Here is a 24,891-nt window from a genome sequence, read left to right as displayed (position 1 = left end):
TGTGTCTTGTTATGTAAGGCGAATCGCTGATGGAGAAACAGAAGGATAAGAAAAGAGTTTGGCATGAAGGGAGGAGCAGAAGAGAAGGAGTTGGTGATTATATGTGACTTAAATCTGTCTGCAGGGAATGTGAGAAATAGCAAACATATTGTCTGCTTCCTCCATAAATCACCTGATTTTCTGCTGCTGTCTGATTCACCCACATGCACGCAAAAATAAAAAGACGTGCACGCCGAGAACGGACTTCAGGAACTCTGCAAGATGTTTTCATCCAAACAGTTTAGTATAAAGCATAAAATGCAAATAAATAACCTGAATTTGCTTGAAACAGGAAGTAAGCTGTGGAATGTCTGAGTGTGAAAAGAGGAAAGCAAAATAACTGCATGGATGTTAGTCAGCAGGGGAATAAAGCAGAAGCAAAAATAAAGTTTAATAATCCCAACCAGATAAGTCATTTGGCATCATGGCTGTGTGTCAGGAGCTCAGTTTTAACGTGGATCACGGCTACCTGGAGGGTCTGGTTCGTGGAATGAAGGCTGGCATCCTGACTCAGGCCGACTATCACAACCTGGCCCAATGTGACACCCTTGAGGGTAAGAATTGAGCTTTATTTGCTTTTTCTGAGCCTCGCCAGCGGATTACACGCAGCTTTAGCATGCTTTTTGAAGTTCCTAAGCACAAGTGTGTGTGACGGTTTTAGAAGTAGCTGCGGTGGAGTGCTGACAGGAATCACTTTATTTATCCAGTTTCTTCACCTGGAACTCATTTATCAAGGAGATTGGTGGAGTTTTCTTTCCCAGAATTTCTTCCTGTGTTTGAGAAATTGAGTTCAGCTCAGTGAAGACGAAGTCAAAGTTTCTGCGTTGAGATCAGTTCATCAACAGCCTTGTTTCGTTGTTTGTAATTGAACCTTTTCTTTTTTCTGCCTCCTTCCTGCAATGACAAACCTAAAAGTCAAAGAAGTTTGTCTCAAAAACTGCAGGGGTATGTGTAGTATCAGTCTCTACAGAAAGCTGAGGCATGTAAGATTACTACTTAAGTGTCAGAACCAAGATATGTGTTACTGTGTCAGAATAAATTCGCCTGAAAACTCGAGTCAGCATGTCCATATGGGGCCCATAAGAGGTAAATTGGGATTACAGAAAAGCGGTAACCTCCGGCGGTTAAAAGTAAAGCCCATGCCGAGGTGCATAAAACTGCAGTTCCCCCTTCATCCACTAGGGGCTGCAAAACAGAGCGAATCCCCATAGACTCCCATGTTAAAAAGGCCAACTTCACAGCAGAAATGTTTACAGCCTGGTTCAAAAATCTGTTTTCGGTTTAATAGGTCAGGTTTACCTTCATGACAACTGTTGGGGGTTTTTTCTAACTCGCCCGTTTAAAAGTAATTCAATCTCGAAGTTCGGCATATTTAGGGGTGTATCATTTTGATTGACAGGTACCCGATCTCCCGCTTCAAGTCAGAAGAACGTAGAACAACCGCGGTTTTTAGCCGGTTAACAACGTGACTTAGCTTTAGCCCGCTTACCTCCGTTAGCTGGTTAGCTGCTGTTATCTCCAGGTTAGCTTGGTTAGCTTTTAGCTACAGAAGGCTTGGAGTTCGCTCGATGTCAATCATCCACCATGACGCTCACAGCCCCCCTCTCAGCTCCACCTCTTTGCCCATATATGTATTTTACGGGCAAGACGACACACATGCCCCTGCCAAGATGGCGATGGTAGGAACCGCCCACCGAGCTTCAATTCAGCTCTTCAGAAACCTACAGGTGACGTCACGGAGGCTCCGCCCATCTTTTTATATACAGTCTATGACTGCAGATAAGGGTCCTACGTTGGTTTGTCCACAGTGGCCTCGCCTGTGTTTGACCATATCAATTCTGAGTTGTTTCTAATTGGATTTTCATCTGGGACCCTTATCTGCAGCCCAGTTTAAGCCCTTATGGGCACCACATGGACAAGCTGGTGAGTTCAGCAGAAAACGGTTGTCCTCTTTTACTGGTAGTGGAAACCAGAGGACAGCATCCCAGTTCATCTAGGAATGATTAAAGTCATGTCTGATGAGGAGCTGTGCAAACGTAGAAGCTAAACAAGTGTAGCTGAGCAGTTTTCTAGGTGTTGAACAGAGGTTTTACACAGCTAAACATCTCAGGAAGCCAACAGCTGATGTTGATGATGGACACCTCAGAAGAATCCAGAGATAGATCCCACATTTATCTTAGAAACACCATGAGATCCAGAAAGAAGTAAACCTCTTTCATCTCCATGGCAACTAGCAGGACCTTCATGGGTGACAAAGCCTTAGGAGACACATTAGCAGAGGTTTTGTTTCTGAGGTTGACTGAAATTGTGTGCTCTGAAATGGTGAAAGTAAGACTTTGATTTATGATTATTTGATTTCTTTCTCTTTTTTCTCTTTTCTTTGGCTTCTTTTACGAGTCTCTGCTTTCATATGACAACCCTCTAATGTGGTGAAATTAGCAGAAGCTCCAGTGATTTTCTTACATTCCTATATAATTACTTGGGCTTTGAATTGTGTTTGGTTTGGATGCCAATGCTTAGCAGAGTCTTTTGAGTCTCGCCCATGCAGGATTGCAGCCTCCTGGTTTGTACAAATATCTTCTGTACTGCACGTACCTCATGCTGCCTGAACAAGGGGCTCAAGCCAAGAAGAGGTTAAATCATCCTGACAACAGCAACCTGTTTCCTTTCACCCTGTCAGACTTGAAGCTGCACTTTCAGAGCACAGACTACGGCAAACTGCTGACCTCACCTGAAGATGGGCTGACGGTGTCTCTGGTGGACAGCAAGCTGAGGGAGAATCTGGTTGCTGAATTCAGCTGCCTGCGCTCCAACGCCCTGCCACCGCTCTCCACTTTCCTCGATTACATAACGTATGCTACAACCCTCGATATGCTTTATTAGAGGCATCAGACGATGAACAGATGTTCACGTAAAGAAAACAGCTCTTTATCAACTCAATGTCTTCTCTGCATCACTCATAAGGAACAAGTTTAGTTCAAGATCTTAGCAAAGACCAGAGATTTTTTCTGAAGTATAGTATATATATAATTGAAGGCAGATAACTAAAAAAAGAAACTTTACTAGCATTGACATTTATTTTGTCCTTTGTTACCATAGTTACGGCTACATGATCGACAATGTGGTGATGCTGATCAGCGGTGCCCAGAAACGTAGAGATGTGGCAGAGCTGCTCCCACGGTGTCACCCACTGGGTGCTTTTGACCAAATGGCAGCGGTGGGCATCGCTCGAACTTCGACTGAACTCTACACAGCCATCCTGGCGGACACACCACTCGGTGATCACCTCATGATACTCATATGTGACTCATTCTGTTAATGCAGTTTCTGTGAAAGCGTCATGAGAGTGTCGGCTTTCACCTGCCCACAGTAAACAGATTGATTGAAAGAAACCCATGGGACTGAATTAAACTGAAGATTCAGTATGACCTGTTGTTGTTTTTAGAGGCTGCTCTTTATCGCTATATAATCTATGGCTACAGCTGCAGCCCAAATTCCCTCAAAAAGGTGGGACACTATTTAAAAGACAAATAAAGGCAGTATACTCTGATTTCTACATGTCATCAACCCATATTTTATTCTCAATACAGCAAAGAAAATATCAGATGATGAAACTGAGACATTTTTTCTTTTCATGGAAAACATGAACTTTGAATTTGCTGGCAGCAACACACCAGACCTCTGAGTGATGTCTCACAGTGTAGAACTGTGACTTTTCATGCCTTTGTTTTTGTGTTGCAGCTCAGTTTTTTCAGGACGCCGTATCTGAATCCAACCTGGATGAGATGGAAGCTGAGATCCTGAGGAACAAACTGTATAAGGTGATGATTCATTATCAGAGACAGGAAAATGTCCGTGTGCGCTGTGTTCCACAGCTAGCTGAGTGTGTATATATAAGATTCTACTTAGACATAATTTTAATATATATGTATATTCCCAAGTGAAAATAATATTAAAGTGATATACAGTATTAAACTGTTTAATGTATTTAACAATAAGGAGGAAAACCTGACCAAAAATAGCTTCCATAGAAATCAAGAAGAACTATAACAGCTGATCAAAGGTAATTGATCGTCATCAGTGTGAGCTTCTCTATGGAAGCAGGCATTTTGTCTGTGTTAGCATGATGCTATGAGAAGAAACATCAACAATGACCATAGAGAAGCAACTGTTTTGGTCTATGACAGCTTATTATCTTCCTAAAAAATGACATCCCAGCAAGTTCAATCCCAGTTCAGACTGTATAATGCTCAGAGAAACTGAAAAGCCAAGTTCTACATCTCTACAGGCCTCAGCATGCTAATATATCAGTCTAACACACAGGTGTCAAACTCCAGTCCTCGAGGGCCAATATTCTGCAGGTTTTTGTTGTCTCCATGCTCCAACACACCTGACTGACATTCATAAATAGGTTGAGAAGAACCTGCTGGATCCATTTGATTTGAATCAGCTGTGAGAGGGAAACAACAAAACTTACCTGGCCATCCAGGACTAGAGTTTGACACCCCTGGTCTAACACGACATTTAGGAAGCGTTCAGAAGGTTACTTCCAGCTGTTTGCAGTTCATCATCCCACAGTAAGGAATGTGATTATAAAAAGTTAGCTCTCCGGTACGGCTGATGCCAGAACTTGTTCCGCATCACCAGCAGAAAGTCCGACTTGTTCCTGATGAAAGCTGGACTCCTCCAAAGCTGCCAGTTGTCACCATTCTGTCCCATTTGTCACCATTCTGTTCCAAACTTTAAAGTGGAACTATTTTGTGCATTTCAGGCTAATTTATTTTTATTTCTGAGCCCAGAAGGGCTGGGATTGATTGAGTTATTGTCACAAATGGCTTTATTTACTTCAGACCGACCCTCTCCGTAGGCTGTCAGATCAGCCTGTGGGCAAAACGAGTGGATTGAGACTCTTCCGCATTAAGCCCCGCCTCCCGCCACCACACTACATCGGAACTGCTTTCGCCGTCATTGTAACATCTCATAAACAGAAGGATTAGGCTAATATGAACTCAATAAAAAAAAACAAAATACAATGTCAACACATAGCATATAGCCCTACATGTTGGAACCTGAATCAGAGCCTGGAAACGAAGTGGAAAACAGCAACCCACAGCAACGAATGCAGCAGGATGTCTCTCTTTGGTAAACTCACCAGCCATCGTTGGAAATAACTTTATCCCACGTTTTCCACCCGCCTGATGTATTTGTACATGCCCTTGTTAACCAGTAGAAGGTAACCAATCACCGAACCTTATCCCCCGGGACGTCACAAGGATTTCCAAGTAGAAAAAACTCTCTATAACGACGCGTTTTTCATCGCCATGGAAACCGAACGGAGAGAGTGCTGGAACTCAAACTCAAACTCAAACATGCGTTTAGGTGATAAAAAACAGTGCCGTTCACATGTCTGATGAGGATCCAACACTGTAACACTGTAGAAAGCTCAGAAAACTTAAAATACCATCATAGCACCCCTTTAATGAGTAGAATTTCTTGTTATATCTGAGGTGTTGAGAAAGTTCAGTTTGGTTGAATCAGGATTGGGTCTCTGCTTTTTGCGGTTCCGTTCGCTTCATCAGGCCGTGATACCCAACTCTTACTGGAGCGATTTGTAGTCGACTGACAAATGGTTGGGATAATTATCGGGTTCAGGAATGAGGTCCTGACCCAAGTAGAGGATTTCAAGTATGTTGGGATTTTGTTCACAATAAAGGGAAGAACAGGGCAGGATATTGACAAATGATCCATCAGCAGGGATGAGGACTCTGCGTTGAGGCAGAGCCAAAAGCCAAAGCTCTCAATTTACATATCCTCACATCTGGGAGGAGCTCAGAGTAGAGCTGCTGCTCCTCCACATGGACAAGAGCCAGATGAGGTGGCTCGGGCATTTAGTTAAGATGCCTCCCAGGTGAGGGATTCTTTAAGCCCATGGGGACATGCATATTAGGTCTGTTTTTACTTTTACACAACTGTAGAAGTAGAAAGATAACCCAAAGATGGAAGGGGTTGCAGGAAAAAGACTGTTCTCTCTAAAATTAATGTGTCAGCATAGTTACAAGAAGAGGCATGTCCTTTGGATAGACCTGACCAAAGTAGTGAAGCCTATGCAGAAGTGATAAATATTGCAGTTCCTCCTTCATCCACTAGGAGCTCCAAAAAGGAGCAAATCCCCATAGACTCCCATGTTAAAAAGAAGCAGCAGAAATAAACATGTTTACAGCCTGGTACAAAACAGATTTTAGGTTTAATAGGTCAGGATTACCTTCATGACTACTGTGGGGACTGAATATTTTTTAACTCCTCCATTTAGAAGTAATTTAATCTTAAAAAAAATTGTCATATTTTGGGGTCTTTTGATTGACAGGTATCTGATATTCCGCTGCAAGAAGACAGAGTGTAACACAACAGCAAATTTTAGTCAGTTAACAGCAAGAATTATGGCCCTTTTTCATTAGTCTTGTCTCAACTTAACTCGCTTCTTCTCGGTTTGTAGGGTTTTCCACTAGGCTTTTGTACCCGTGTACCTCAGCCCAGGTTCTAAGCGAGCTGAGTCAGGTTGTGTGTGACGTAGCCAGACTGCAACAAAGCGGACAGAAAATGAATAAATTACTTTTTAATTTGTATTTATTCAACTTTAAAGCCTAGAAAGGACCTGATTTTTTTTTTTTTATGTCTTGATGCGTACAACTTAGAATTGAAAGAGCCTGTCCTTGTTGTTTCCATCATCTTTAGTCTTTACACGAACCCTTTCAGCACCTGCTTTTATTGCAAGTGGCCCACAATCTGTCTCATATGATTCTGTCTTCATGTTTTTCTTTTTCTCAAAGGCATATTTAGAGTCCTTTCACTCTTTTTGCAAGAATCTGGGTGGCGCTACGAAGGATACGATGTGTCCCATCCTGGAGGTACTCTGGCAATTTCCTCATGTTGCACTTGGTGCAGTTTTTACATGTAGCAGCAGATTTTAGCCTGAAATCCTTTGTATATGCGTTCTGCAGTTTGAGGCGGACAGGCGGGCCTTCATCATCACAGTAAACTCCTTTGGGACTGATCTCAGCAGTGCAGAGAGGAGCGTCTTGTATCCATCATGTGGGAAGCTGTTCCCTGAAGGTCTGCAACTCCTGACCAAGGCAGAGGACCATGAACAGGTCAAAGCCGTGGCCGACAGTTACCCGGTGAGTCTGAGCTAATCTCTGAGTACACGAATGAGTGCTGCTGCTGTGTTGTTATTGCACATCATGTCCTTGTAACTTGTGTTTGACTTTTACCTGAACCTCCCTGCAGGACTATAAATTAATATTTGATGACCCAGAGCCAGGATCAGAATTTAAGACTCTTGAAGACAGATTTCTTGAACAAGAGGTCAGATTTCTATCTTTGATTTCTATCCATAACACTGGTTTGTCTTATAAATAATCTCCAGCTAACTTTTTTTGATTAAAAAAAAAAAAAAAACACATTAAAGTTTGAGCAAGACTTATTCAAACATGTGAGCAGTCATCAAAAGTTAGCTGTAGCTGGATTATTTATGTTTTGGATGTATCTAACACAGACATGAGTTTAGGTAAAACTGCTGAAGTATTTTATGGTTTGGATGTTTCGTCCACATAAAACCAGCCTTTTCTGAGTTTGAAAATGCTGATTTTCTTAAACTGGGTGCCAAAATGGATAAATCTGAAATGCCACTGCTTCATTCCCATGTTCATATAGAATATGTACATTGTGGAACCTTCCCTTAGTCACTGGCCCACTTTACATGCACAATTTAGTCTGTTTCCAGAGAGCTTACGGATGCGTGTCCACATGGAGCAATTGGAGCAGGACCACCGGAAACTCAGGGAGCAGAATTGTGATGTACAGATGAACTGAAACCAGCAAAAGGAAAAAAGAAGTAGAAGCTGTGCTGTGTTTAAAGTAGCAACTTTAAAACCATAAAACTCTTGGTTTGAATTAGAGGACACAGTGATATTATGTACATTCCTGGGATTGCCCTGCATCATCTTGAGGCTGAAAAAAAAAACACATTTTAAACCACATGTTACAGTTGACCATGTATATATTATCACTGTTATTTCCATCACCATCACATTTGCTGTTGTCTGCAGACCTTGCGAAGAGCTACAACGGACGATTACAGTGTTATAATGTATTTGTGCTGCAGAAGATCTCCCTCATTGTCAGTCCACACAAATGTCTGAACTCCACTCAACCATTTTCCATTTTTTGTTTGTTCACACCGCCCACATTTATGTTCATACAGCGTAACGTGACTACTTACAGGCCTGACATATGCTAATGCATTTTCCTTGGTTTTGTGTGGATGACCACATTTCTTTAAATGTTTTTTTTGTTTGTTTGTTTGCAGAAAACTTTAAAAGCTGATTATGTCTCAGTGTGGATGAAGCCTTAGCTTTCAGTTTTCTTGTTTTTCAAGGTGAAGCTGAACCTGCTCACCTTCCTGCAGCAGTTCAACTTCGGAGTATTTTACTCGTACTTCAAGCTGAAGGAGCAGGAGGGCCGCAACATCGTCTGGATAGCCGAGTGTGTCACTCAGAGGCAGAAGTCCAAGATACACAACTACATTCCCATCTTGCAGGGAACACATTAACCAAGCAATAAACAGAAGCACACAGATTTAAGATACACAGATTACATGAGTGTTTTATTTAATAAACTGTACAAAAATATTTGTTGATCTCTTTATAAACCCAGTATGGTAACTGTAGCTTATGAGAATTCACTGTTTGCACCACAAACAGGAAATACAAAAAGCATGCCTTGTAAATAAACTACTGTCTGTAGTGTCTGTGTTAAAAATGTCTTTGCTGTTCCAATTAAAAGGGAAAACCAAACCAGTTAGTTTCTGCTTGATTGCATATATTTTGGTGTCTTGAGTAGCTTAAAAAACAGCACATCACAACCTTGGTATTAGGACTCCCCGGGTTTTAAATTATGTTATTCAGTTCAGTTCATAGCCGAAGCTCACTCACTACCTTATCCAGCTTCCTAATCCTAACCTCCATCCTGGTCTGCTGTATTTTTCCAGCAAGGGTACAGCTAAAACTATGGAGCAAGCTTTGTGTGCGAACTGATATGGAGTCACCTGCCGTCGTCAAACAAATCACAACCTTGAGGACACAAGTCTCCAATTGGAAGAATTTTTGAGGTTCATGTTCCAGCAGCGGCTAGCAAGAATCAGTTACTGTACATCTCACATTTACCATCAGAGTGTTTCTCCAACCTGAGCAGCTCAAAGCATGACTTGTGTTGTGATTATTATTGAAAGGTGAATCACTATCAGCAAAGATCTAATGAAGTAAACATGAGAGTATTTGACAGATAACATGCTAACCAAGTTAGTATGTTTGTTAGCATGCTAGTTAAGAAATATAGATATAAGTCTGTAGAGTGTGGGACTATTTTAAGGTTTTTAATCAAGAACATAATTCATTAATCATGTCCTTCAAGGACGAAAAGGAAGAACTTTTGAGGTTCATGTTCCAGCAGCGGCTAGCAAGAACCAGTTACTTTAGATCCCACATTTACCATCAGACTGTTTTTCCAACCTGAGCAGCTCAAAGCATGACCTGTGTTGTGATTATTATTGAAAGATAAATCACTACCAGCAAAGATCTAATGAAGTAAACACGAGAGTATTTGAGAGATAACATGCTAACGAAGTTAGTATGCTAGTTAGCATGCTAGTTAAGAAATATAGATAAGTCTGTACAGTGTAGGACTATTTTAAGGTTTTTAATCAAGAACATAATTCATAAACCACAACCTTCGAGGACACAAGACTCCAGTTGGAAGAACATTTGAGGTTAATGTTCCAGCAGCGGCTAGCAAGAACCAGTTACTGTACATCCCACATTTACCATCAGACTGTTTTTCCAACCTCAGCAGCTCATAGCATGGCCTGTGATGTGATTATTATTGAAAGATGAATCACTAACAGCAAAGATCTAAAGAGGTAAACACAAGAGTATTTGAGAGAGAACATGCTAACCAAGTTTGTATGCTAGTTAGCATGCTAGTTAAGAAATATAGATATAAGTCTGTACAACATGAAACTATATTAAGGTTTTTAATCAAGAACTGGTTTATTTCGTTTCATATTGTACTACCCTGACTTCTACAACCCTGCACTCAAAAAGGTCCTTTTCTCCTGCAAATATAATGCTTCAAGTCAAAACTTTGCTGATTTATTGTTGATTTAATACTGATTTTAATTTCTTCATGTGCTTATGCTCTTGGACTTTTTAAAACTTTTTTTAGGCATGCTTTTAGGTTGCTGTGAGAAGATTCTGTTTAAAGCCAGAGATGTGACTGACCAAACAAATCATCCATGTGTCTTATGGGTTCATGCATTTTACTTGTGTGCACTCCAGAAAAAAGCTAATTAACTGGTTTATGTTGCTTAAAAAACTATTTGTTATCATGCATTAAATACTATTCCTCTTTATTTTTTAAGGGTTTGTTCACTATGACCCTGCCCTAAGTAATACTATTAAGCAGCCAGCGGGAAATTAAGCCCCCTCCCGCTGCGTACTTTTGGCAGAAGGTCATATCCAACCTGAAGCTAGCTACTGATCAGTTTAATAAGGACTGGGATATACTTGCTGTGTACACGTCAATGTTTCACTACACCTGCATGTATACCTGCTGCAAACAACAGACGCATGACATGGCTAAAACTATCAATACTGAAGGTCACCACTAGGAGCAATACACAGCACTTGGACTCTGAGCGTCACATGGGTTTTCTAAGACATTGATAAACAACAGTTTATCAGTCTATCGCAAACTGTTTATGGCTATTTGTCAGTGTCCAACAGGGATGAAAAATCAAAAAGATGTTGCTATTTCAGAACAAGAGGCGCTCTTCGAAACATTCAAAAGCAAAACGTGCTTGCCAGGGGTGTAAAAAAATATTTATTTACTGAAATATCACAATATTTTGTTTTATAGTATCAACATTCAAAAGCACCGCATTGATTTTTTTTAAAATGACAGATCTTTACTGAAAAACCTGATTTTAGTGAAATGTAGATCCTCTGTTCTTATTCAGCAAATTGACGTTGAGCATGTAACGGTTGTGTGAACTTACTATATCGCGACAGTTTTCTTACCATTAAAGTAAAGAGCAATCATAATATGTCTTTTTGCTTATAGTATTGCAGTATATCATACGATTGCCCCGTACAGTGACACATATTATCACCAGATTCTTGTGTTTATCTCTGATCATGTGTTCATGCTGTTGTCTTTCTGATGTTTCAGTTATACACATGACCTTTAATCTCACGCGGCAAACGAATGCTAGGAATGCGTGGCCGCCATGATACATACATGGATGCATTACTAACAGCAAGTACATCCAATCCCAGCTCTAAGACTGCGCTGCTAACTAAGCGAACATATCTGGCTTTGTAAGAAAATCCACAAAAAATAGCCAAAGTTTTATTTTCATCTGCAACTATAAATCCACCTTTTAGCAGAATTTTTCAATTGAAGCACAACATACGTGCACGCAACTAGGGACTTTTTCTAGATGTAAGCAGAATTTGAAGGAAAACTACAGTCCTAATTAAAGACACTAATACACGAATGTGCGAGTAGTGTATTTATTATTACCTCAAAGTCAATCTCATCAATGCATTTGGTGAGCTGAAGTATAGACTTAGTTGCGGTGTGTGCTAGTCTGAGCTCTTGGACCAGGAACTGGATCTTCCCTTGTATGGTGTTTTCACACGTAAACATCAGATTTTCTTTAAGGAGAATTTACAGTTTGGTTTTTTCTCCTAGTAGCTGATGGTTCACATTGGGGAGCTTTCTGCTGGAGGTGAATGTCATGGTTGGAGGAGGTGCAGGGGGAATGTCTGTCAAAGGCAAACAGGAGCGCATGCAGATTGTTGCTGTAAAAACTCACTTATCTTTGCGACACAATAAGGATAACAGATGAGGCTCCTTGACTCTCAAACATGTTCTAAGGATTAGCTGCTCCATTCACACAACGTCCCACCCGGTGACCAGCTGGGATTTCTACTTGCTGACTGAAAGAAGTTATCCTGCTGCTGACATTTGTTTTTACATATTCCACTGCTCCAAACATCCCCATTACATTTCAAGACTCCAGTGTATGTATGAAAACAAATCTACAGTGCAGGATAGCATTTAGGATGATATTTATGTCCAAAAATCACATTTTCATGGTAGCTTTGAGTGCCGTTAGAAGAAGAGCACCGCACAGGGCAGTAAAACTGGCTGTGGAAATTTCATCAACGTGGAAGGATACTTAAAAAGAAGGCATAAAATGTTGTTTTCTATCTCCACTGCAGGATATAAATAATGCAGCAGAGTCAGTGGTACTCAAGTGTAGATTTAGCCATTTTAGCAGCTAACTGAGCTCATAAATTGCTCATCATGACTTTTATTTGGCTCGTTCCTTCATCAAACTTTCTCTGGAAGAAGAGAAAAAGAAAAAGAAAATCAGTTTTTAGTATTTAAGTTTGATGGAGTGACAGCACAGAGGCATGGTGTGAGAATAAAACACCTCTTGTTCTGGTCTAACTTACTGCACTGGACCGGGACCTCTACTGGTATGTAGTTCTGCTGGCAGAGATGAACAAAAGCAGATGCTAATCTGCAGGGGGCTCTGGAAGAGCTCAGCTCACACACTGACAAGAACTGACCAGGATCCACCTAGACACACACACACACACACACACACACACACACACACACACACACACGCACACACATCCAGCATTTTACTCTCAACCAAACTCAATAACATTTTCATAAACTTTAAGATATTTTTACATTTGATTTTCTTTAATTTGGAATAGTTTATTTATTTTTTTGTCCTGTATGAATGCAAAGTAATAAGCACGGACCCCCCCACTCCCCTTCCCCTATGAGAGCTTTTCTCATCGTAGATTTCTAAGAGGTCAAGGCTGCATGATGTGTGCTATGCCAGAAATGTGTTTTCATAATGTCTCCCGATTCCTCAGCAGATTTCATTCAACCAAAGGTCTCTCCGCGGAGTGATGACAGTCATAAATGCTCAGTGTCCGTCAGTCTAAAAGCTGCCAATGCATGCCAGCTATGTTGGTGGTTTTATACTCACCACCCTGAAACAGGAACTTAGGGGCGAATCGGGGGAGGAGAACAGGGAGTTGCAGCTCACTGGGCTCGCGGATGCTTTGGAAATGTCCTTTTCTCTCTCTGAAGGTGAACTACACTTTGATCTCAGCTAAAGACACAAACAAAACGAAGCAGGTTAAAACTGGATGTCCGTCTGATCAACACACACATTTGTGGATCTTCTCCCACCTGCCAGCTGCTGAAAAAATCCTCCAGTGTTTCAGCTTGAGATCCATCATGCAAAGGAAAATCATTGCCTGCATCATTGTCGTTGGTGCCCAGCAGACCGGTGGACACACCTGTGAAGATAAAATCATGCTCATGTTTCAGTTTATGTTTTGTGACTTAAAAAGCGTTCTTGGCACAGTCAGGATGCATTCACACCACACATTGCTGCCAGTCTCAGTTCGATGGGGCAGGAAAAAATCTCAAACCTCTTGTAGATTTGGTTTGATATTCTTTAAAAAAGTCCACCGACCAAGAAGAAAAAAGACAAAGAAAATGCAGCTCATTGATTGGCCAGTTTACACTGCATGTAAACAATGTGGCAACAATACATTTATGTAGTTTTGGTGTTTCTGTTTTTATTTTGTTGTTCAAACCTGACACAGTTTTCACCAGAATATGTCGAGTACAAGCAGCAGGAGAGGCAGAGGGATATCTGAAAAGTTGATCATGCAAATGGTAACCTCCAGCGGTGAATAGTTAAATGCCAAAAATTACAGGTCAAAAACAGAGCAAATCCCCATAGACTCCCATGTTAAAAAGGCCAACTTCACGGCAGAAATAAACATGTTTACAGCAGGAATAAACATGTTTACACCCTGGTACAAAAATCCATTTTAGGTTTAATAGGTCAGGTTTACCTTCATGACAACTGTGGGGGGAGTGATTTTTTTTCTAAATCACCCATGTAAAAGTAATTTAATCTCAAAATTTGGCATATTTAGGGGCGTGTCCTTTTGATTGACAAGAAACAATCTCCTGCTTCAAGTCAGAAGAACGCAGAACAACTGTGGTTATTAAAGTAACCAATAAATCTAACATCATGTTACTCATACACACAGAGAACATGCAAACGCACCCTCCCCAACCGAGGCTTAAGCCAGCCACCTTCTTGCTGCTTGCATGCTAACCACTATGCCACCATGCAGCCTAATATACAACAAAAAAAAGTTAATAATTTTGCAGCTGAAAAGAATAAACTTGATCTGGGAATCATATTAATGCAGAGTTCTCTCCATAACTTCAAAAAGGCTTCAGTAAAGCCCACCTGACGTTGATAAAAACCTAGTGAAACTTACAGGAAGCGAACAAGAATGCACAATATATACAACGCAAGGCGTTGTAGGTAAACACAACCAGACCGTAAAAAGCACATAAATGTCAGACGTGGAAGAAAGCAATAAAGCTTCAGATAGAAATGTGATTGACACAGACCTGCCAGGATTTGATGCAGGTGAGTTTTGCTTTTATGTGGTGGAAAGATAAAATATTTATGCATTAAACAAAAGAAGTTTGAGTTTCCTAGTTTTTTTTTTTTTTTTTTAATTGCTTTGGTCATTTTTCATGCAGCTCCTCTTCTGGAGAGGAAGGGTATAGATTATAAAGCTCTGGTTAATTTAGGTTTAGTATGAAAGCAAACTCACACTGGATGAGTGTTGCAACTCCTCATCCAGCCAGTCTAGCAGACAACAAGGTGTGAACGCATCCTTAGTTTTCACAGGTTCACTCCTACCGTGTAAAAATCCATCCAAAGTGAAGCTGCAAACCTCAAGGGACAAGTCACATGACACGGAGCCTCCATCCTGATTGGACACCTCTACAACGTTTGGTCCTCTCTTCACAGTCAGTCCGGTATGACTGTGAAATGTGTGTGTGACAGCGTTGTTGCATTCTGACATCACCTGTGGGACAGAACACATCTTCATTATCATCTTCATTGTGTATTTACAAACTGGTGCTGCAGTGGAAGCTGTGAAACTCCCACAGTCACACGTACCTGTCCACTGTGCTGAATGTGGATGCTACTGTTGCTCATGTGGATCAGGAGGAGGCTCTGCGGGTTCGCCCTGAGCAGCAGCATGAAGGAGGCGTTGCTGCTCGCATCCTGAGCGAGGAGCATTGGACAGGACCCTGGCAGCTCGTATAGATGGCCATCAAATGTCACCACAAACTGGTCTGCCACCAACAGAGCTTGGTCTTTTCCACGGACATAAAGGAAACAAAACACAAGCAGAAAAACTGATAAAACAGAAGGTATTTGCCAATTTAACTGATTTAAATGTCTACAACTTCCAAATGCAACCATGATTCTTTAAAAACTGGTATTAAAATGTAAATAAACACAGAACGCCAAGATTTACTTCCAATAGAACATAAACAACATGTTGTATGTTTAGACATTTTTACCAGTTCATGGAGATATGAACTCTTTTTTTAATCAAAACATCTGTAAAAAGTTAGAACAGCTGTAGCAAAATGGCAGAAAAGAAATCAAACTATCTGAGGAGCATTTAACAAGTAATGGCAGCAGGTCAGTGATTTGCCTGAGTGTAGATTGAACATTTCAGAGTCTCTCAGCTGTAAAAATGTGCATAAGTTCACCAATCTGAGACAAACTGTATATAAAAAATGTGGAATAATTTTATAAGAAATTGTTTTGCAACATAAAATTGTGAAGACTTTGAAGATCCCACAGTCAACCAGAGTATAATATCATCAGAGGTCTCAGAGAATCAGGAGGAATCTCTGTGCGAATGGGACAAGGCTGAAAATCAAACTAGATGCTGGTGATCATGGGGTCCTCATGCAGCACTGCATTAAAACCAGTCATGATTCTCTACTGGAAACCAGTACATGGACTCAGGAAGATTCCAGAAACCAGGCTGAAATCCAGACATGCAGGTTAAAGCTCCATCATATGTGAAGAGGATCCAGAAACACGCCGTCTCCTCTGGACCAAAGCTCATTTAAAACGTTCTGAGTGGAAACCTGGATGAAGATGTGGAATAGTTTGTGGACAGCATGGACGGCGTGTCCTGCAGACTAAAGAGGAGAGGGAGCATCCAGCTTGTTATCAGCCTGCATCTCTGATGGGATGGGGTTGCATTAGTGCCGATGGCGTGGGCAGCTTCCACATCTGGGAAGCTCCATCAATGCTGAAAAGCTGTCATGGTATGCTTCACCTTGTGTTCTAGGTTCCGGTTTCATTTTCTAGCGTTGTGTCTTTTGCTTTGCTGTTCATTAGTTCACCTTGGTTCATTTAGTTCACTCACTTCACCTGTGTCTCGTTTTGTTCCTGTGTATTTACACCCCTTGGTTTCTGTTTCCTATTGCTGGTTCATTGGGTTAGAATCAGGTGTCTTTTGTCACGCCTTTTCTCACCCTCAGTTTTTTTTTTTTGTTTGTTTGTTTTTTTTTTTAAAATAATCATCCAGACTTTGCATCTGGCTCCCATCTCGCTTTTGGGTCCTCACCTCCACCTCCCATTCATGACAAAAAGTAACATCTGCTCCCATCCAGACAACGTCTCTTTCAGGGAAGACCTTGCAGGTTTCACCATGCTGGACCACATCCTGAGGGTGGAACAGAAGAACTGGTCTGCTGCAGTCCACACCTTCCACCAGTACAAAACATCTGGAGCATCATGGAAGCAGAAATCCAGTATGCAGGTCTCCTGGCTTCCCAGATGTTTACATACTGTTGTCTAAAGAGGAGGAGATGCTACACATCGCTGAACTTCACCGTGGAAACAAGTTTTACTGCCATCCAATTCAAAACTAGCTCATGTTTCCCATAATAAAACGTCTCAGTTTCAACATCTGACATGTTTATGTTCAACTGGGAACAAAAATTTGAGTTGATGACATTTACAAATCACTTCATTCGGTTTTTACAGCGTCCCGCCTGTTTGTGGCTGAGGTTGTAATTTCTTTTACGAAGCTTGATTGCTCCAACTCGGCAGCCAAGATCATTTTCATTTTCCCACTGATGACGACGAGCCTTCCAGAGCCGGAGGACATCTTGTCCCTTCCGCTGCTTCACCTCATCGCTACGATGACTTTCTTGTTGGCATCTCTGCTGTGTGCTCAGCCCAAACAAATCCAACCGTTCAACATTTTGCCTGAGTGGAAGTGGGCAGTGTCACACTACGTCTTGGCTAACTTTGGGAGGATGAATAACTCAATTCTTTTAAATGACTTTGTAATAGTTTCCAGCTTCTTGAAACAGTATCATTTTCTCAGAAATCTGCTGGGTTTTTTTTTAAAAGATGTAATGGTTCATGTCAGCGAAGGCTTTTTGTGGAGGAGCGAAAATGTTTTTATAAATCAGAGTCAAAGCCACACTGTTGATGTTTTCTCTCCGATTCCAGTTGTTTTGATTAGATTTTTACTGTTTCCAACCAACTCTGGACAAGACAAAGGTTTGGATACACTTTATTCTATTAACAAAAACAGATTTTATTTCATCTTTGATTAAAATTTAACCATGTTTTCATTGCAAATGTGACATTTTCCTGTCTTTGTATTTGGAGAATAATCTATAAAGTGAATGAAAGGAAATCCCTCCAAGCAAACAGAACTGAGATCACTGAGATTACATCTGAATATGAATTAATTTTCCATTTGGCTCCACATCAGTTGCAACCAGCAGCTGCTGCTATCAATACATTTTGGAAGAGGCTGCAAAGCTACTTCTGGGATTCTGGGCTCACTTACAGTGACTCGCATTATTAACAAACAAGAAAGACAAGGGCTTCCAGAAATGGCTGACCCCCCAAAGTCCTCCGACACTAAAAGGAAGACTCATCCTGTCATCAAAAAATATCCAAAGAAAATAAGAAAAGAACCAAAGACCTCCATCTCTGCAATAAAGCATTCGGTGTAAGGCAATGAGCCAAAGTGGTGTTCATCAGAGCGCTGGAAAGTAAAATCCACAGCTAACTTATGGAATATTTGCCACAGCACACCTCAGTGAGCCTCAAACCATCTGGGAAAAATCTCCCGTTCCACCACATCATGATGAGAATCTCCCGTTTCACCTCATCACGATGAGAATCTCCCGTTCCACCTCATCATGATGAGAATCTCCCGTTCCACCTCATCATGATAAGAATCTCCCGTTCCACCTCATCATGATAAGAATCTCCCGTTCCACCTCATCATGATGAGAATCTCCCGTTCCACCTCATCATGATGAGAATCTCCCGTTCCACCACATCATGATAAGAATCTCCCGTTCCACCTCATCATGATGAGAATCTCCCGTTCCACCTCATCATGATGAGAATCTCCCGTTCCACCACATCACGATGAGAATCTCCCGTTCCACCTCATCATGATGAGAATCTCCCGTTCCACCTCATCATGATAAGAATCTCCCGTTCCACCTCATCATGATAAGAATCTCCCGCTCCACCTCATCATGATAAGAATCTCCCGTTCCACCTCATCATGATAAGAATCTCCCGTTCCACCTCATCATGATAAGAATCTCCCGTTCCACCACATCATGATGAGAATCTCCCGTTCCACCTCATCATGATAAGAATCTCCCGTTCCACCTCATCATGATAAGAATCTCCCGTTCCACCTCATCATGATGAGAATCTCCCGTTCCACCACATCACGATGAGAATCTCCTGTTCCACCACATCCCAAAGCTGCTCTGCTGGACTGAGATCTGGTGACTGTGGAGGCCGTTGGAGGACAGTGAACTCATCGTCATGGAGATGATGTGAGCTTTGTGACATGGTGAATCATCCTGCTGGAAGTTTCCATCAGAAGATGCTACACTGTGTTCATGAAGGGATGGACATGGTCAGCAGCAACTGGGTTAGGCTGTGCTGGTTAAACCATGTCATGCTGGTGCAAGAACTCAGTTTTCACCAAAAAAGAATGAAGCATAAAAACAAAAGAGGAGAATGGAGGGCATCCAGAAGTTTGTGTGCTTTCTTCCATGCATTTAGCTTAAAACAACAAAAAATCCATTAGGTTTAAAAAAAAAAAAAAAAAAAAAGGTGCTTTTAGGCTGTGCTGTTGTTGCCGAGTTGCACAGGAAGTTTTGATTCTTTTACCCAACCAATGGTTTGCTATGTAGGTTGACGAGAACTTCAAGATTAAACAATGGAAATGCAGAAAAATTTGCATTAATCCATCCCAAAACATCCCAGGCCTCTGGGCTTTAAAGGGCTCAAACTGTACCAAGAAAATCTCCCCCACATCCTGACATCTGCAGCATCTTCAGCTGTTAATCCAAGGCAGGATGGATCCATGTTGTCATGATGTTTCCAGCAGATTCTGATCCTACAATGTGGAGCAGCAACATTTCTCCATCTTCTATTGTCCAGTTCTGGTGAGTCTGTGTGAATTGTAGCCTCAGTTTGCTGTTCTTACTGACAGGAGGGAACCCGGTGTGGTCTTCTGCTGCTGGAGACCATCTGCTTCCAGGCTGGATGGATTGTGTGTTCAGAGATGATGTTCTGCAGATCTTGGTTTGAAGCAGCATCTATCTGACATCCTGTTGTCTTTCTATCATTTCAACCAGTCTGTCCAGTCTCCTCTGACATCAACCAGACGTTCTGGTCCCGACAACTGCTGCTTACTGGATATTTTCTCTTCTTCAGACCTTCTCTGGAAACACTGGAGATGGTTGTGTGTGAAAATCCCAGTAAATACTCAGACCAACAATCATGCTGCGTTCAAAGCCACATAAATCCCCTTTCTGCCTCGATCTGATGCTCTGTTTTAACTTCAGTCCATCTTCACCATGTTTAATTGACTAAATGCACTGAGTTGCTGCCGTGTGATTGGGTGATTAGACTTTAGTGTTAACAAGCAGTGCATATAATAAAGTGGCTAGTGAATGTATAACTTCTGATTTATTGGATATAAAGAAAAAATCCTTCTGTCTCACGTATGAAAGGGCTGTCCATCATTTTCCTCTTGATGCGGTACAGTTCAGCAGTCGGCCTGACAGAGGTGAGGGCCTGCAGGGGCCTCAGGAGCCACTCCTCCAGCAGGATCTCTACCAGCCCTGCCTCAGCCAGCTTTTTGGAGGTGAGAGATGTCAGCGGTACCGACACACTCACCGTACATTCCCTGGGAAAAGAGACATCAGGATCTTGACAGAAACATCTGACTGGAATAGTTTTCACCTTTGCGCAGACAGATGTTTTATCATGGATCATTGAAGGAAACTTTCAGGTTTAATCGCTTTAAGGATCATTCTGCAAACAAATTCTGGGATTCGACAAGCTTGATTTTAATCTCAACCTCAAACCTGGTTGCAAACACACACACACACACACACACACACACACACACACACACACACACACACACACACACACACACACACACACACACACACACACACACACACACACACACACACACACACAAGAAGCCTCAGAGCATTTCAGTGATTTGATTGTATTTGTTGTTGTTTTAAAGCAAACTACAGTCGCTGAAATGTAGTTTAAAAGCATTCATACTGCTACCTGTAGACATCGACCAAAACAAGATTCATCTCAGATTTGTTTGCTCTCACTGAGCAAACAAAATGAGGAATATATCCCTTCCTTATCATGCTCAAGCCATCTTATGAAAGACATGCCATAAAGGGCTTTTCCAAGCTTCCAGTAAGTCTCATATGTGCAGTACCTGGGGCAGAATTTGTATAAAGAAGCAAGTTGTTTCCTGATTCCAGAGAGAGCCGTGGCCAGCCTGGTTTCAGTCCAGTGGTAGGTATGTTGGCCTGCCTGACCATCAGAGAAAACCAACAACTTACACTCAATAAATGAGAACCTTTGCATCATTTTACAACATTCTTTGAGTCTGATCCAGAATTCATACAACTTATAGAAAGGCTTACCTCATCAGTAAATCTGCCTTCTTTTGCACACCAAGACCCTAATTATTATCTACATATTGTTAATGTAATATTTTACCATGGAATATAAAATAAAACATGTTAGTAAATTATCTAATCTGGATGAGGTGTTCATCCTGTTGGGGTCTATGGTGGGGTTTATTTCAGATTCATGGATCTTTTTAGTTACATTGGGAATGGGTTCATTAGGCTTATCATTCTTACTAAGTTTGCTTTGCTTTATTTGTACCTATTTATTTTTACTTTCATTTCATTTGGACAGTACAGGATAGAGAACATCAGCAGAAGAAGAATGACGGACTTATATAAATCAAGCAGACAACCATCAGGAGCATCGGCAGAAAGACAAACTGACCAACATAAAAAACAACAAGTGTTGTGTGTTCTCATTTAGCCTTTTCTGGTTGTTTAATTAAAACACACTGAAGAGGAATTGATCTTCATCACAGAAGAAGGAAGAGGATGGTGAGGATCCAAAGAGGCCAACAGAGGTTTTTTTCTATTTGTGTTAATAACAGTAGAACTGTAGGAATTCACTCTGCATTATTTTTTAGAATTATGACTTCAGAGGTGAGGATTTGTTTGCACAATCTAGAAAACTTCCTGTGATGTCACCAAATATCCATGAAGTGTGACTGGATATCTGAGTGGGTGTAAAATGGCACTGCTTGATCAGGAAGTGATTACATATCCAGGGGTGAAAGTAAGCCGGTACAGTCAGATACTGCAAAAGATTCACAGTACCGGGAAGCGGCTGATGTGTAAATATGTATATGTTTATGTTTATTTGTGTGTGTATATATATATATATATATATATATATATATATATATATATATATATATATATATATATATATATATATGTATATATATATATATATATATATATATATGTATATATATATATATATATATATATATGTATATATATATATATATGTAGAGAGAGAGAGAGAGAGAGAGAGAGATTTATATACATATATCTATATATATATGTATGTATATTCCCATTTTGACATCTCCAGTCAAAATGGGCAATGTAGGACAAAAAACACTGCCCATAAAGGTAACCAGTAGACCGAAGGTCACTGTAAGAGACAGAAGCAAGAATAAGAAGCTGTAATAAACAGAAGCCTTTTTCAACATGAAGAAAGATGGAAAAAACTTTATTTATCTCTGAGGTAAAGTATAATGTTGTTGTAGTGTTTCTAATACGTATGTAAGGATTAAACAATGAGGTGCTGTGCATTACATGGTTATAATGTACGATGCGGCGTATAGAACGCCACCACGTGCAGCCAGGTCAGTGCACATTTAATGCTTTTTTTTTTGCTTTTATGAATTGTATATTTTCTAAATGTATCTGTTCGCTCTGTTTTTCCAGGACCTCCTACCCTGCATTTAAGTGTGAGAGAGTGATACACTTTTAATACTGTTGACAATGGAGCCCTTATTTGCCCTTCCTGAGTCTATATATTCCAGTTTCTCTTTGGTCATCCCATCTGTGTTGCTCTCTCTGTCTACTAGTCATTTGTTTTGCCTCAGCTCTCTAACCTTTGTAATCAGGTTCTTTGGATTTCTAGCCATCACATTTCTTATTTTTAGTTTGGAAGTAAAGTCCTTCTGGTTACAACATCTGTTTGACTCCTGCCTGTGAACTCTACGTCCAAGCTTTTAATAACAAATACTGTGAAAGCTGTAAGAAATATCTACAGCAGGGGTGTCAAAGTCCAGTCCTCGAGCGCCAGTATCCAGCAGGTTTTTGTTATTTCCCTCTACTATTCAAATCAAATGGATCCAGCAGCTTCTTGTCAACCTATTTATGAATTTCTGTCAGGTGTGTTGGAGCATGGAGACAACAAAAACCTGCTGGATACCCTCGAGGACTGGAGTTTGACACCTGTGATGTACAGTGTAAGATACTCCAGAACATGACACAAACACTGTCATTAAATGGAAACCTCACCGCGTCCAGAACGGCTCGGAGTGCAGTCACTCCGGTCTGTGGTAGAACATCAACCAGCCCTTCAGTCCACATCCAAACAGCCTCCCTCCACATTGCATCCAGACTCTGGCCCTTCACATCCTGGTACACACCTGCCAAAGTGGCCAGAGGCCCTGTGGACACACAGGCACCCAAAGAGATTAAAAACAAGTTCTATAAATAAATGTTGACTTTTACAAGGCTTAGGTTACAGGAAATAAAACAGGGACAGGGGAACATAGCGGGGACGTCCTTAAAAAAAAAACATTTCTGGATCCCGTCCGACAGAAATCAGATAAGCAGACACAAAACTTTCCCAAACAAAAGCACTTCTTCTGGCAGAGTTTTCCCGACTCAAAACAAAAACTAAACCTCATTTATTATTACTCTGTTGTTTTTATAGCCAGTTAAGTCTGTTGCCACTCACTCCTCAGTTCCTGCTGTCCCAGCAGTGAGGCGTTCTGCAGCTGACTGAGGAAGCGAGGCAGACTGCTGATCATCATGTGACGTATATGGCTTCTGTGCCACACAGCCAACACGTCTCCGTGTTCCAGCAGAGCCTCAACACGCCGTGATGCATAAAGAGGCACATCACTCAGCTCCTGCAGCAGCCGGCTCTCTCTGCCCTGCAGGGAAGAGAAAAGAGCCCAGTTTTAAAAGCTTTGCTTAACTAACACCTTCAAAGTCAGATCCAGACATCACTGGCTGAGCACTAAACCACCAAAGATTGTTTATACACATCCGTACATGTTTGTTGTGGTTACCTGTTTCCTGAATTCCACGAGGAGATGCTGTAACATCTTGATTCTCTCTGCCAGATTTTTGCGCATCTGAGAGCTCAAGTAGTGAAGTCGTTCCTGTCAAATGAACAAAATGAAAGGGACTTGACAACGTGTCATGCTGGATTGAAAGGTTGGGGTTTATCAGAGATACCTCTGCTGAAGCTAAACTCTGCAAGAAGCCTCTCGCCCTCAGAGTTAGCCTCTGATTGGCTGCTCCAACAGACAAGCTTCCCAGAGTTTCAGATTTGTTGCTGTCGTCTCTTCTCCGCACATCCATCCTAAAACTGTGATCAGCTTTCATGCACACTGCCACACTGAGATCCTCACTGAGGGTCGGATCTGGACGTAAACACGCAGAGTTATTCTTGCTTGTTTCCATGTTTCTGGCATGGTGCTGATGTCTGGTGGATATTTACCGTTCATATAACCTGCTGAGATCTGGAGACATCGTCCTTGTAATATCCCCTTCAGCCAGATCTTCTCTTTGTGGTCCAGTGTGGTCTGTACCTGGAGACCGGAACCATGGGCCTGAGATACAGCACTACCCCCCAACTCCACACTCCAGTTACCCAGCCTATACTGGAAAGTGTAAACACAGAACATGATTTATGAGCCATCACTGACAAAAAGTAATAACAGTTTATATGGTTTTACTAACTACTTCTTAAGTCTCATAGTCTTTACACACCAAGACTGATGTGAATAAACAACACAAAATTAGGAGGTGAATTATTGACGTTTCTGTCTATGCAAACCCAGCACAATGCAAAATTGTGAATAAATGATGAATATTTGAAAACAAACTTGCATGATTTGAGAGATCAGCTCATTGAGTTTAGGCCAGGATAATAAAACCACAAAACATAAATAACTACAAAGACAAAACAAGGCATTAATATTTATATACAAATACATTTACAAATTTACATACATATTATAAATACATATACATTCATACTATATACATATATACATATATACACATACATATACACATATACATATATATATATATATATATATATATATATATACATAT

The 24,891-nt window shown here is 41.0% G+C and overlaps 1 protein-coding gene across 1 annotated transcript; it reads left to right on the top strand.

The window, feature by feature from the left end:
* Positions 1-463: 463 nt before the first annotated feature.
* On the top strand, positions 464-8,647 carry LOC306758551 (V-type proton ATPase subunit d 1-like; the record flags this gene model as incomplete). Its single annotated transcript, XM_079243878.1, has 8 exons — positions 464-593; positions 2,720-2,891; positions 3,139-3,317; positions 3,781-3,860; positions 6,867-6,944; positions 7,038-7,214; positions 7,324-7,401; positions 8,474-8,647. The coding sequence occupies 8 exons, from the start codon at positions 464-466 to the stop codon at positions 8,645-8,647; spliced, it is 1,068 nt and encodes a 355-aa protein (XP_079100004.1).
* Positions 8,648-24,891: the final 16,244 nt, after the last annotated feature.

This window comes from Telmatherina bonti (genome assembly GCF_933228915.1).
Source record: "Telmatherina bonti genome assembly, chromosome: 7".
Taxonomy (NCBI): Eukaryota; Metazoa; Chordata; class Actinopteri; order Atheriniformes; family Telmatherinidae; genus Telmatherina; species Telmatherina bonti.
The sequence above is the reverse complement of the archived record's forward strand: the minus strand, read 5'-3'. Positions and strand labels throughout refer to the sequence as shown.